The following is a 13,443-nucleotide window of genomic DNA, read 5'->3' as shown; positions in this document are numbered from 1 at the left end:
GCGACATTTTTCGGGGGGCTGTCGTGCACGATGACTAAGCAAGTCACTTGAATGCCTGCTGTGTCGTGGGGGAGCTCGATATAGAGCAAATTAATGCTGTGATTATCTACCGCAACCCAAACAAGAAAAGGGGCGCGGAGATGGACGTATATATGTCTCTCAAAACAATACTGTAGTACATCAAATCGATAAAGAGACTGGGCCATTCGTCGCTTGCCGTCTTTTTCAACCTGTCATGTCTCGGCGAAGACGATGGTAATCAAACATCCCTTCGGCGCCATCAATATAGACAGACAAGTGTCTAGATAGCCGTTTTTCTCGGTCGCTCAGTTCATCAGCAAAATAACACAGTTGATGCTTCTGAAGGCCCCCAAAAGAGACCACGCGTAACTCTCGCAGGGAGAATGGGAGCAGCCTCATAAGCTGCGAGCCACCCCCTTGGCCAAAGCTTCGCAGGTCAGTAGTGAGCGACTCGAGGCTTTTGAACGAGTCCAGCGGCAGATCAACTTCAAGCCGCGAGTCTAAGTGAAAGTAGACAAGAAGGCTTTTCAATGTCGTGCCGTGCTTTGCGAAGGCTCTCATCATTGGGCTCTGCTGTCGAAGGGATGTCTTGTCGTATCTGAGGTGACAGAGATTGTCCATGTCCGTGGTTACGGACTCGAAGATGGCCGGTGTGATCGAACAGCCAGTGAGACAGAGGCCCGTGAGGCTCGTCGGAAGTCTGTTTTTGTGACTGGTAAACTGAACAGTGTCCAGGTAGAGGTATTCGAGATTCGGGGCGCGGTCGATGAGGGGTTGAATTTCGTCCATGGTGAGACTGCCCGATTGAAAGAGTTTGAGATGCCGTAGATGGTTGAATCGAATGCTCACGGGGCTTCCGTCTACCCCACGAAGCCAATCAAATGAACCTCGATAGATTCCTTTCTTGGGCGTGAACGAAACATCTATCCATTGTACGTTTCGAGCCATGAACATGACCAATTCAATGAGGATATCCACACGCCAAGAGAATTCGAACCAGTCGCTTCGCAGTTGAAGGTTGAGCTGTTTCACGAGATTCGAAACGAGAACAAGGTCCGGATCAGCGATGTTCTCCAGTGCTACCGAACTCCTAGGCTGCTTTGCTCTGATCGCGAGGAATCGTGTATACTCGGCACAATGGGGCCGGGCGTTCCACTTTCTGAGAATCGAAAGTAGATGTTTAGCATCCGCGTTTTGAATATACACAAAGCGGTTGAGTTGCGGTTCGACTGATTCCCGGAGTTGATGGCATGTCCGGCAGAGCTTTGCCATCGACGAGAGTCCTAGGTTCAGACGATCGGCGTCGAACAGTTGGGGCTCGTCTTGCGACAGGAACATATCCAGCCCTGGCTCTGGACTGGGGCCTGCGAGTTCGGAAAGAATTTGATGCGTGATCTCGAGGGGAAGGTTGAGTAACGGCGCCATTGTGGCAAACAGCACTCCAGCTGGACTCGTATCAAGGTCGCCTCCCTAAGACCCTTGTGGTATTGATGTTGCAGTCGAGCTGTGTGCGGTGCAACCGGCTTATCTGTTCGCTGAGCGATTGAGATGAAGACTTGGTAAGAGTAGTTGATGGAGAGACGCAGAACCTGTCGACCTAGGCCGAGGAGCCCGCGAGGCTTTGAAGGATTTCGCACCCCCTCGCCAAGACGAGAGTTGTTGGCTGCTCCTGGCGTGGCAGGCCAATCCGCTTCCTATTTCGATCATGCCCCCGGGCCAAGTGGAGAGATGTCGGGAGATTGCATGGCCATTTCTGTATCTAAAGTGGATCGTAGCCTAATATAGCGGCAAAACATGCATGAATGAGCCATGCAGGGTCGTCGCTGCTATGGATTGATTGGTAGGGAGCCACCTAACCTCCCTCAAGACCTCACTGAGTCTTTTGAACAGCGGTTTACATCAACAGATTCAGATGTTGTGGTTTAAGTTCTGGATCAGTTGGTGGGAAGGGGTTTTAATGTATTTTTCATTTTTTTTTCTCTCTGTTGTTTTGCTGATGTTCAGCCCTCCGAGGCAACACCAGCTCTCATCAGCAATCAACCCGACCTTGAGCTCGGCTCCACCACCACACAGCCTTCCTAAAAAGAAAAAGAGGAAAAAAGAAGAAGGCAAAAAAATCCATTTTTAAGTGACGCTTGTACGGTTACTAGTCGCCTTCTAGCGGACTGGCCATCTCCTTTGGATACTGACCAGGAATGTAGGGCTTCTTTTCTGGTTGACTAGTCTATGGAGAGTCAAGCACACTTCAACTCAAAGCTGCAAAAGCCCCAAAAACATGCCTCTAAATTCAAAATCTAATGTCTGAAATGCAAGAGAACTCTATTTAGCCCTTCTATGTGTGAGGCAATCCACCACAACTCCTTGCATCTCCCTTTGTTCCTCTATTCAAATCTCTCAATGTATTTGGGATGACTCTTGCTGCTTTCTCTTGTGATCAGAGTCTTTGTCTTTTCCCTACTGTTGTCTTCTTGGCTGTCCAATCACACCAAATGGGTTAGAAGCTGGGGCGGAACTATTGTCAGCTTCACTGTGTCTTGAAAGCCAGCTCACGCTGTGCACCTCCTGCCCTATGGCTCCCGGCGGATGAGGGGGCCGAGGAAAGACTGTTCCAGGCACTGTCTTCTGCAAAAAGTTGCGGGAGGATCCAAAAGGGTTGGTATTGGGGGCTTCAGAGCTCGTTAGCACATTTGAAAGGTTGCTGGAGTTTCCGGTAGCATTGCCAGACCGTGCTGCTGCTCGTTCCGATCCAATGGCACCATAGGGCGTGGTGCGAGGAATTGAAGTATCAACCGTGATTGCAGGTTTACCTGATTTACCCACGTGATCGTAGGGGTTGTTGACAACACCAAAAGTTCTGAATCCATTCTTTGGAGGAGGGTTGGGCCTCTCTTGGAGGGTTTCCAGGCTTCCTATTTGCTGATCAAGATACTTGATCTGCTCTTCCAGGCTTTGACGGGTCTCATGCCCAGTTGGGCGGTTTATGAAGCGAGGGGGAGGGTGGTGGTAGATTGGGGCGGTCATGTAAGGGTATTGGAAAGCTGGAGCCATGGGATTCAGGGTTGACCTTTGTCTCCAGCTACCAACCAAAGTCTTGTTGCTGGCACTGCTATTGGAAGTGCTGCTGCTGCTTGAAGCAGAGTTAGCATGGTTAGCATTCCGGCGCCGAGCTTGAGATCCTTGGGGTTCTGCGTCTCTCAGATGTGGCGGCATGAACTCGTAAGGTACCGCAACCCGGGGGTCCTTCCAACGGGCACGCAGTGTTGCAAGCTTTTCGGCCTTGAGTCGAGCTGTTTCTACAAGGCATTCATCGCAAAGCGGTTCTGTCTGCTTCATGTCATTCCATCGGAAGTAAGGGCAGAAATCCTTGGGGTCGGTGAAAGCGTTGAGGACAACTTCGTAGGGCTGCTCATAAAACCATCTGTCGCAGTAGTCCCAGGTCTGTGGCTCGACTTCACACTCGATGACATGCCCTTCACCGGGACGGATCGCTCTTTCTGTAATAGGGTTCTGGTTCCGGCGAGGGCAGGCAGGGTTGACGCAAGGGCAGATATGAAGGTAGCGGGGTGTTCGGCACATGATGAACTTGTAGATTGCTGAAGCTTCCGAGTCTGGTTGTGATTTCTTTCGTGTCGGATCGGGATTTTGCACGACTGTGTAAAGAAAGGCTAATACTTGTTTGGTTGTTGATTGATGTGATTTGGATTGCAATAACCAAGAGCGGTGCCGGTCTCTCAAAATATATATCCGTGAATCTGGCAGGCTGGAATGTGCTATTCAGTGGCGACCGAGTTTACAAAGGCAGGTATTGATCAAGGTGATTGTTTCTAACAAAAAGACACAAACCGAAAGAGGGTTTTTTCTCTTTGGTGTTAGTCTTGATGTTGATTTCGTTCAACAAAGGGAAGAAGGCATTGTATGGAAATGAACAAAGTTTTTACAAAAGACAACAGTCACTGAGTCTTCAATATTTTCAATGGAGGGCTGTGTTTTTCCAAGGGAATAAATGCTGTTCACATTGCCAGACCATCTACTTGGAGGCAAGGTGCCTCTAAGAGGCCAAGAAGCTCAAAGAACGACTAACTAAGGATCAAAGGAGACTCGAAATATCGAAAGAAACGAGGGACAAGACGTTTGAATCTCTAAAGCATCAGTCATTGTGGTCTCGAGTGTTGTGGATTATTCGAGGCTCGTTGGATGAAACATTTTGATTCCATGCCGGGCTGTTAACACTTCGAGTCGAACAACGAGTATCAACGTCAGGTTTACCAGTGTGATGTGCTGCAAACTCAACAAAATTCGCTTTCAAATGATAAACTCTTAGATGAGTACTCTTGGGTGATTGATTTTCTATCTTCCCGTGTCGAGCCTGAGACTTCAGCGTGCGTTCGCTGGTGTAAGAATACTAATGATGAAAAGGCCATTCTCTAGTTTCCTTGGCCTAGGCGTTTCTTCAGCAAGCTCTGAGATCGCTGCTGATTTCCCCCATGAGAAGACATGTATGTACCTATGCCCTCGGAACACCATCCTGAGCAAAATTGAATGTCTCTGCAAGAATTTCTTTTTCTTTCTTTTTCGCCTTTCAACCCCCGACAAATGCACCGAGCCCGGAATCCCGGTGCTTAGAAAACGCTTCCCCAAGGGCGTGAGTCGCGCGACCTCCGTTCCCAGCTTCCTCTCCTGGGTCGACGACGGTCTTCACGTCGCTGCCTCTCGAACTCATCGCGCTTGGCGATCTCCTCGAGGAGAATGTCTTTCTGCTCCCTCTCGCCGGCGATGATGGATTGCAGCTGGTCCACCTTGATGTGGTCTCCCTTGAGCTTCCGCTCGAGCTCTTCGATCGTGCGCCGCAGCCTGTCGATCTCGTGCTGACGCCCCTCGTGCGCGTGGTGGCTGAGGCGCTCGATACGGAGCTCCTCCTCGAGAATCTCGACCTTGCGGACGAGGTCCGCGATCTGTCGTACATATTCGTCTGATTTGGGATGTCTCAGCCGCTCTTCTGCCAATAGGACCTCGAGGTCGTCAATTCTCCGACCGAGCTCGACCGCTTTGCGCTCCCAGTGCTCGGTTCTCTTCTGCTCTCGGTCCAAGTCCAGCAGCAGCCGTGCGTTGCGGTCCTCGATCTCCTTTCTCCATATGCGATTGTCGTCCGCCGACACCCATGTGGTGCGCAGGATCCGAATCTCGTCTCGGCTCGCGTTCAATCGGTTCACGCATTCATCGTAGTCCCTGGTGAGCTTATCGTGGCGGATCTGGAGGTCGCCGAAATGAGGGTGGTGAACATGGTGGTTGAGAGGGCTGTGGCTGTAGTCTCTGTCTCGCAGCCTGTCTTCCAAGTGTTTGATCCGTCGAAACTGATCTTCTCTTGAGTGCTCGAAGCATATCCGATCTGTAGTGACATCGCAATAGTTGACACACTTGTCAATCTTGCAACAGTGCTCGGCACAGTAGCCGAGCGGGAGACGGACGATCGTGCGACACCCAGATCTTCTGCACTGATGATCCGCGCAGTACTCTCCTCCTGACAGGCAAGGCCTCTCGCAAGACTTCCAGTGACACCGATGGCGATGACAGTGAACTCCCAACTCGGCGATTTCGACGCATCCAGCTATGGTGCAGGTATGTCGGCGGCAGAAGGGTCGGAAACCACCCCCATCGATGAAGGCGGCCACTGCGTAGCATCTAGCACCGCCGCAACCATGTTCTCGACAGAAGACTTTTTCGGCATCGACTTCGTTGTCTCGGAAGCTCAAGCAACCTTCGTAGGTGCACTTGTGCGTCGCGCAGCTTCGACAACCTTTAAGACACACATTGTCGCAGCCTTTATACGTGCACCGATTCTCGGTGTAGTCTATCCCTTTTCGTCAGCTTCCAAGTCCCTAGTACCGCCCGTCAACCCCAAGGGCCATGGATCTTCTTACGCTTGTCGCAAAAGTCCCGATAACCACCATCTGAAATACTCAGTCTGAAGCCCTTGCAGTCTTTGACGGTGCATCTCTGGTGGAGCAAGCAGCGATTGTCGGCGTGCACAGGCTCTCGGCACTTCAGCTCTCGGCATATCCTCGAAACGTGGTCGACGCAGTACTCGGAGTCGACGGTTCGTCTTTCAAAACAGCTCGCGACTCGGCATCTGTGGTCCAGGCAGTACCCGTAAAGCTTCTCTCTGGTCTTGTAGCAGTTGTCGACGTAGCATTTGTCTGTTGGTGGCTGCACGTCAGCGTCATGGACTCCCGGACTTTTCCCCAGCGGTCGAAACTCACGGTCCGGACACTTCCACGGTAGGGGCACGCCCGACGGACAGTCTCCGGTCCGATCGCAGCCCGTCACCCCACACCTCCGGTCTGCCCAAGAATGTTAGAGGAAGCTTTTGAAAGATTGGGGGACGAGATAATCGTACGCTCAGAGCAAAAACGGTCCTGAAGCTCCTTTGGCCGATTGCACATCTCTAAGCCGAGGACGCAGTACTTGCAAGTATCTGGGTGATCTGAGTCAGCTTGATGAATATCGGATATGGAGGGGCAGTGTTGGCTTGGACTCACGATCAACGCAAAAGTCAGAATAGATCCTAATGTCGGGTCTCATTGGGTCGATGCGAAGAAAGGCGTGTTTCCTGGAGCAACGATCCACATGACATGTCCTTTCGTATCGGTAGTCGACGCAGTCGTCGCAGCTGCATCTCGAAGACTTCGAAGATCTTGACGATCTCGAACACGACGACATGGCCGCAGACCAGCCGAAACTGGTTGACAGAACGAGGCTCGGAGTGTGGTGCGTTGTTGACCAGTTGGATAGTTGTGTAGGTCAAATTATTGTGATGTCTTGTTGGAATGAAGTAGGATATGTTTGCCAGTGCAAGATGAAATAAGTCAGAGTTGCATATGAAAGTGCACAATCAGTGGTGCAGAGAAGATAAAGCTATAAAAGGGGGGGCGGGGGGGAAAGACAGTAGACATCGTTCTGGGAGAAAGGTATTTAAAGGAAGGCAAGATGACCGTGTGAGGGTGCATACGTCCGGGTGTAGGAGGCCAACTGGAACAAGGACCTTATTGTGAGGGCAGCGTGACAATAGCTTCATCCCAACTTTTGCAGCGTGGTGTGGTGTGGCTGAGCTTTATCCAGATCATGTCAGCCATTGAGAACGCTCGGCCACGCGACCTGCTCTTCCGCTGTGTTACACCCTCCGTGCTGTGCTGCCACTAATGGTGGGATTCTCATTCGAAATGGCAATTTTGCGGTGGACAAGCCTGAGGGGGACAATTTCATCAGTCAGTCATCGTCTGAACTGGTCCAATCAATAAGCTGTCAGGCTGGGGTGGTGCAATTCTGTAGAACTATCATGATCCGAAGCTGGACGCAGTCTATGATTCACTCACGTCGAAGCTACCTGCTAGCATGCAGCCAGAGAGGTTACACGCCCAGCTGGAGAGCCTGGCAAAAACTGCAAGAAAGCCGCTGAGGATGGCCTGATAATCAATGGATTGTCATTCAACGTTCCTTGCTAATCGGGGATGCAACTGTAGATGTGGGGATGATGTTGCGTTCAAATGGCCAAAACTACGAGCTCCCAACTATGAGTACAGTAGCAGCTAAATACGGAAGCAGACCAGCTGGCTGGCCGAGCGGCTTCATGCGAACAGACGTCCGACAATACGCATCCGAAACCAAGCTAAGTTGACAGACAGCTGTTCGGGCTGGACCAAGCGAAGAAGTTTATTCGACTTGCGGAACGCGATGCGCGGCCGGACCAAGGTGAGGGAGCCCGGGGAGGAAGATCAAAGTATTGGGAAAAAAAAGAAGAAGAAAAATAAAAGGCTTGCATAGATGCGCCGGTAAGCATCAGCCACACGTGGCCCCCCACTGGGTTTGGCGGTACTAATGTAGAGGAGGGTGAGAGCTCACCAGAGGGTCTCAGAGGATCACATGGAAAGGGAGCGAGGGGGTGGCATGCGCCCTGCCGTCTGAGACACACGAGTTGGAAAGTCGGCATGAGGCCAGGACGGCCCAACCTACGTCAGGTTCCCTAAACAAGCGACTTTGTTGTATGGTCGTTTGAAGACGACAAGCAACGGCACTTGTTCTCTTGATAAAGTTGTTGTTGACGAGATAGTACGGTTAGTCGAGGCCATACCAACAATTTCCCTTTCTTCTTTTTTCTTCTTTTTTTTTTTTTTTAAATGGCTCAGCTTGAAACTTGCACAAGGCGACTCCAAACTAAGCTATTTTTCTGATCAAATCAGATTGGCTGCTAAAGAATGCGCCCATGGGCGTTGTGGTGACAAACCCGGGAGTCAAAGATCAACTCGCATGCATCTTTACAGGAAACACGAAAAATGCCTCTCTTTGTTCTTTTGTTCTTAAAAAGGTCTTTTGCGTTTTTTAAAAAAGGGTCCATCGAAGCATTCTAGGTTGAAGAGTTCTCTCCCTTGTGTTGCACTCAAGTAAAGTGTCAAACAATAGTGATGGGCCAGGCATTCCCCATATTCCCTTAGTGTGATGTCCAAGCGCTTAGCCGTTTCTCAGGGGCATCAAGACGCAAGCAAGGGTCCGGGTCTTGCTTTTATCTTACCTCGCCTTTCGCTCGCTGTTACGGGCTGCAGAAGGCGCCCAGCTCTCACGCCACTCCGAGGCGTAAGAGCAACGGGGTCGATGGATATCTTGCGGCAATGGCCGACGGACCTGACGGTAAGGGTCCATCCAGCTTTCCCCACGGACTCAGTCATCCTCCGGTCCCGATAACTTGACCGATGACCCCCTCGAGCACAGACGCAGCCTTAAGCAGGTCCGGAGCTTCGCCATACCACCGCTGCAACGCCAATGTGGCCGTTTCGACCGCTTGTTTCCATCGCTCGGGCAGCTGGGTGAACCGACCGCTCTTGACCGCAGCCAAGACCAGAAGCGCACGGGTCATTGCCGCTCTGGCCATGAACCACGTTCCGTGATGCCGATGATGCAGGTTAACGTCCAGCAGCAGCTCGACCGAGAGCTCGAGGCACTTCTCCGCCAACGGCATGACGCGGGGCATCCAAGGGTCGTCCGGCGGCTGGTGGACCACGTAATAGACGAAAGGCCGGTGGATCCATTCGCGGCAGCTGGTGGCTCGGTTTTGGATGAAGTGGACGAGCTCGTTGTTGGACAAATCTCGGTTCTGCCAGTTGATCTGGGAGGGGATATGCAGGCACCTGGGGAAGAAGGCGTGAGCACACGCTTCGTTCGACCCTTTCTCTCTCCGGGCCCAGCGGCACCCACAATTAGGAGTCTGTTCTTACCATACGTTGATATGCCCGTCAAACTCCTCGCATTTCTCTACTACTCTTGCCACGTCTTGAACCCATGCCTGCTGCCCGTTGTAGCCGAATACGGATATCGCACGGTTTATCATCCTCCGCGACGATATTTCAGCCAAGTAGTAGAACCAGCTCTTCTCTTCCTCGGGATGTATGTCGTCCTCCAAAATATCCAACGCGCTTGGCTGGGCGGCAGGAGAAGCAACTTCGGACGGAGGCGACGGGAAGAGGTCCGGGTATCCTAGGCTGGTGATGCCGCTCAACGGCAATGGGATTTCGCATCTAAGCTCACTGCGGACGCAAGATTAGGGTTTGGACAACTGTGCGTGTGAAGCGCATCGTTTTGCATGTCTGCACTCACCACTCAGACTTCATGCATGACCAGTAGAGCCTCTGCTCGAGACGACGAGTTTTCTGCGAGATGTTGTGTGGGTTTCGCCTCTGGCTACGCCGCCAAAGAAGACTCTTGAACTGCACACAGGCTTGGTTGAAGTAAAACCATGCTTGTAGCGGATGGAGGGTGTACATCTCGAATACCGCAAAGAAGAACAGACATTGCACCTGGAGCAAAGAAGGCTCGATCAACCCCAGTCGCTTCTTCGCTGCGAGGTAATAAGCCTGAGCTGTGTCCGGATCGGTGGAATTTGAAGCAGAAGACCGGACTGATTCCGGCGTACCGTTGAAGTTGAGCTCGGATTGAAAAGGGCTCGCAAGGCAGGCTAGGGCGCAGGCGATAAGCTATATGTTCTGTCAGCACGACAAGCATTTGAGATAAAGGAACCTACACGAGCTTGAGACGCACCACAAGACATGAGGGACCATCCCAGCGTGGGCCACTTTCGACTGCGTCTCTCACTTGGGCTTTGAAGTCCGCAACATCAAGTATTGGATTCTTCACATGCACGTACGCCAAGAACTTCTTCGAAAGGACCGTGAAATCGTCCTCCTGAACCCCGCGTCCAAGGCTGCAAGCGTTGACGGGCTTGGGTCGATCAAAAGACTCCCGGTCGTCGTCATCCGCCTCGAGAATGAACGACTCAACGTCGGGGACCAAGCCCCTGAAGATTGGCCATTTAAGAACCGCTTCACAGTTAGCACTGGCAGCCGCCGAATCCGGTATGTTGAAACGTATCATAGCATCATCCTCGGGCAGGTTGTCTGGTGCATGAGTCGGATCGTCCTCGAGGGCGACGCTCGTACTGGTTTGTGGCCCGCTGATAGAAGTCGGCGACAACGTCGATTGCGGCAAGGGAACAACGGAGCCGACATTGTCCATCGGCGGCTGTGGTCCAGTTTCCAGAAGCGAGACAACATGGTTGATACGATCTAGTATTGCCAAGCTTGCAGGGTCGAAGCTGAAGACCAGCCAAGATCAGAGGATGACCTCAGAGATGTGCGGAATCATGAGCAGAGATACTTACGTTGAGAAGTCATTCGAAGTATCAGGGTAAGTGCAGTGGCCACCGTTCCGTTGGCAAAAGCCGCAGGCGGGCCGGACATTGTCGCATTTCGTCTTCCGTACTCGGCATGGCCCACACGCCGCGACAGCCCGCCTCCTTTGGTACATCCCGGAGGTCCGGCGGCGCTTGTTGCTTGTTTCCGGGGCCTCATTTCCGGCCTGTGCCCCAGACATGGTTCGGATAGCGAGGTCCCGCAGCTGCTTCTCGGGTTATGGGATCAGCTGTGGGGTTGTAGGAAGGTAAAGCGACGGTATCATTTGTCGTTGAGCGCAAGCAAAAGTCGATAACGGGGCGCGTTCTCTGGAGGACTTGGCTTGACAAAGATGATTGAAGACACGCTCATGAGGAGGACTACGGGGAGTAGCGGAGTTATGAAGGAACCAGTTTTTGAGAAGCGAAACGCGAAAGCGAGCCAAGAACCACCCACATGTCCCCGAAGTGGATGGATGGGGACGCTCGATTCATTCTTGGGTTAGCGTTGCCGCCGCTTTAAACGTTGCAATCGTGATCAGGTTTATTCCAAGCTTCGATGAGAGTGAGAGGGCAACGTCGACTCACTCAAGTTATTAACGACTCAATATATAGTCAACTTTTGACATCAATATAGCACCAGGGCGCTTACTATTGTGTCAACAAGAGGTTAAGTGCAACGAGAATGAATTTGAAAAAGACAGAGCAGATGATTATATTGATGTGGAGTCCTATTGTACCTTCCCTGGTAGAAGCCTCGTTTTGAGGCTAGTATCATCCTGTATTTTGTTGTACATCCGCTCCATGACGAAGTTACTCTGTGTTCCTATCGCTTACCCGCAAAAATTAAATCATCGAACTATCAAGGCCCGTCCTGGGACCAGGCAACTGCTTTCACCCGTTCTGTGGTGACCGCCGTCACAGTGTCCATCTGTATATGAGGTCCATCTACTGGCCCCGACGACGACGCTCGGCTATGCAATTCAATCGCACGTACCACTGGCATGTTATGCGCATTGGTATAGGATCTTCCCCAGGTTCTCTGTCCTCCATATCTCCACCACCACCAATCCTTTTTGCGACTGTGGATGGATGCTTCTGACTCACGCACTCTCCTGCTCGACGGCCCGCTGATGATCACTGTATGGCCATAATCTCGTATCGGCGTCCTCACGAAGGCGAATCTGTCCAGTCCCGTATCGCGTACGTCTTGCGGGGCGCTGAAGAGGATTGTCGATGTCCACAGAATCGAGTTAAAGAGCCCGTTGGCGGCTAAGACGGATCCAGCAAAGGCGAAGTAGAAGATGCCGAGGTCGATCCCCAGAAGAGCCGTGACGCGGCCGACCACAAGAGGCACGCTGCATCCTATGTAGATGAAGGGGTAAATGAGGAAAGCCGGGTGGTATCCGGTCAGTTGTCGAGGTTCCGCTTCTCGGCTGGTGTGAAAGCCGGACTCCTCGCTGGGCGTTGATCGTTTGGCTGGGAGATGACGACAGTTTCGCTTCTGGCGCCATAGAGTAAAAAAAACAAAGGAATAAAGGCTGATTGTCACGGCGATGGAGACCATGACCCAGAAATAGTGAGCCCATAGTCGCCAAGAATCATAAGCCGTGGAGATCCAACACCTGAGATGGCATGCCGTCAGTTTGGCGTTTCTTTTTTCAAGCAACCTCCAATGATGGCCTAGAGCGGCGGTATGCTTACCAGACATTGGCTCTCATGAAAAAAGACTCTCCAACGGAGGCCGGATGCAGCGTGGCCGATATCACCCCGGCACCATTAATGCCAAAGTCAAATATCCAGAGAGAAGCAATCGTCATGTAAACAGTCCATGGGGGCGGTTTGAACCCCAAGCCAACCGTCAGGAATGTGTTCACAGATATGGCCGTGAGAAAGAGACTGGCGGCCAGGTTGCTCGTCGATCCCAACCATCCTTGGGCCCAGCAAACGGACGAAGGAGCGAATATGCCATCTTCTATCACCCAGTAAATGCTGAGGCTGTAGGCGACGGCCTCCATCATGTCTGCCAGGAGAAGGTTGTATACGAGAATCGGGAACGGGCTGCGTTCCTCCGTCTCGTCGTCTTCGTCGTCCTCGTCGGGTCGCTGGGCGCCGGCGTCATTCGCAGGCTCTTGCACGGTGGCTAAGCGGTCGAGTTCTTCTATGCGGGAAAACCCTGTACTGCCTGGGCAGGGAGCATCCAGCCCCAGCGTGAGGTCGGGCAGATCGGCGACGGTGACGTTCTGCCGCCGCCTGGCTCGTCGCCTCTTGTCGACCCATTTTCGTCTGCGATATGAGAGGAACTTGTATGTGATGAACAACCACAGGAGAGTGGTGGCCAGGGTAGAGAGGAACGAAAAGGCCGTCAGGATTATGAGTCCGCGGCGGTGGTATTCTGGCAATGGTGCCAGACTCCCGCGCTGAGACGCGGCTGACATGGTGAACTTCTTCCAGTAAGAAGGGGTGGCACCAAAGCAGACAAATACGGCCGGTCAAGAGATGGGCAGAAATTATATCGGCTACCCGGTGCTGGGAATGATATACCTCCAGGTTTTCGATTTGCGTTTTCCTCCCCGAATCGTCTTCAAAGTTAGATCGCAGCCCGACTCATGCCCTGCATTACATTTCCCTCCCGGCGTTCCGGGTCTGGCTTCTGCGTCCGTTGACAAACATGGAGATGGTTTCAAGCCCAAACTCTCTCGACCGTACGC

General features: G+C 52.2%; 5 protein-coding genes across 5 annotated transcripts; all 5 read right to left on the bottom strand.

Annotated features, from left to right (window-relative positions):
• Positions 1–118: 118 nt before the first annotated feature.
• Positions 119–1,657, bottom strand: CDEST_01818 (Putative leucine-rich repeat domain superfamily). Its single transcript, XM_062917977.1, has one exon. The coding sequence runs from the start codon at positions 1,444–1,446 to the stop codon at positions 226–228; it is 1,221 nt and encodes a 406-aa protein (XP_062774028.1). The 5' UTR covers positions 1,447–1,657; the 3' UTR covers positions 119–225.
• An 818-nt stretch (positions 1,658–2,475) lies between these two features.
• Positions 2,476–3,597, bottom strand: CDEST_01817 (uncharacterized protein; the record flags this gene model as incomplete). Its single annotated transcript, XM_062917976.1, has 1 exon — positions 2,476–3,597. One exon carries the CDS (start codon positions 3,595–3,597, stop codon positions 2,476–2,478), a length of 1,122 nt encoding a protein of 373 aa, XP_062774027.1.
• A 783-nt stretch (positions 3,598–4,380) lies between these two features.
• On the bottom strand, positions 4,381–6,924 carry CDEST_01816 (uncharacterized protein). The gene is made up of 4 exons (XM_062917975.1): positions 6,558–6,924; positions 6,416–6,493; positions 5,940–6,359; positions 4,381–5,869 (listed from the first exon to the last, which is right to left on the bottom strand). Exons 1-4 carry the CDS (start codon positions 6,736–6,738, stop codon positions 4,641–4,643), a joined length of 1,908 nt encoding a protein of 635 aa, XP_062774026.1. The 5' UTR covers positions 6,739–6,924; the 3' UTR covers positions 4,381–4,640.
• A 1,469-nt stretch (positions 6,925–8,393) lies between these two features.
• CDEST_01815 (Putative zn(2)Cys(6) fungal-type DNA-binding domain-containing protein) lies at positions 8,394–11,084 on the bottom strand. The gene is made up of 5 exons (XM_062917974.1): positions 10,724–11,084; positions 10,105–10,657; positions 9,664–10,040; positions 9,285–9,593; positions 8,394–9,197 (listed from the first exon to the last, which is right to left on the bottom strand). The coding sequence occupies exons 1-5, from the start codon at positions 10,933–10,935 to the stop codon at positions 8,735–8,737; spliced, it is 1,914 nt and encodes a 637-aa protein (XP_062774025.1). The 5' UTR covers positions 10,936–11,084; the 3' UTR covers positions 8,394–8,734.
• A 355-nt stretch (positions 11,085–11,439) lies between these two features.
• On the bottom strand, positions 11,440–13,196 carry CDEST_01814 (Putative glucose receptor Git3). Its single transcript, XM_062917973.1, has 2 exons — positions 12,437–13,196; positions 11,440–12,357 (listed from the first exon to the last, which is right to left on the bottom strand). The coding sequence occupies exons 1-2, from the start codon at positions 13,168–13,170 to the stop codon at positions 11,595–11,597; spliced, it is 1,497 nt and encodes a 498-aa protein (XP_062774024.1). The 5' UTR covers positions 13,171–13,196; the 3' UTR covers positions 11,440–11,594.
• Positions 13,197–13,443: the final 247 nt, after the last annotated feature.

The sequence above is a fragment of the Colletotrichum destructivum genome, chromosome 1 (genome assembly GCF_034447905.1).
Source record: "Colletotrichum destructivum chromosome 1, complete sequence".
Lineage (NCBI taxonomy): Eukaryota > Fungi > Ascomycota > Sordariomycetes > Glomerellales > Glomerellaceae > Colletotrichum > Colletotrichum destructivum.
This window is presented reverse-complemented; position numbering and strand designations above follow the sequence as displayed.

Bases quoted from the DNA above. Each gene is read 5' to 3' on its own strand.
- CDEST_01818 (XM_062917977.1), bottom strand. From the start codon at position 1,446: ATGGCGCCGTTACTCAACCTTCCCCTCGAGATCACGCATCAAATTCTT.
- CDEST_01816 (XM_062917975.1), bottom strand. From the start codon at position 6,738: ATGTCGTCGTGTTCGAGATCGTCAAGATCTTCGAAGTCTTCGAGATGC. The intron at 6,360-6,415 runs GTACGATTATCT...ATTCTTGGGCAG, and splicing joins GGACCGTTTTTGCTCTGAGC to ACCGGAGGTGTGGGGTGACG. The intron at 5,870-5,939 runs GTAAGAAGATCC...GAAAAGGGATAG, and splicing joins TCGGGACTTTTGCGACAAGC to ACTACACCGAGAATCGGTGC.
- CDEST_01814 (XM_062917973.1), bottom strand. From the start codon at position 13,170: ATGTCAGCCGCGTCTCAGCGCGGGAGTCTGGCACCATTGCCAGAATAC. The intron at 12,358-12,436 runs GTAAGCATACCG...ATGCCATCTCAG, and splicing joins TTCATGAGAGCCAATGTCTG to GTGTTGGATCTCCACGGCTT.
- CDEST_01815 (XM_062917974.1), bottom strand. From the start codon at position 10,935: ATGTCTGGGGCACAGGCCGGAAATGAGGCCCCGGAAACAAGCAACAAG. The intron at 9,594-9,663 runs GTGAGTGCAGAC...TTGCGTCCGCAG, and splicing joins TCATGCATGAAGTCTGAGTG to TGAGCTTAGATGCGAAATCC. The intron at 9,198-9,284 runs GTAAGAACAGAC...CTTCTTCCCCAG, and splicing joins GACGGGCATATCAACGTATG to GTGCCTGCATATCCCCTCCC.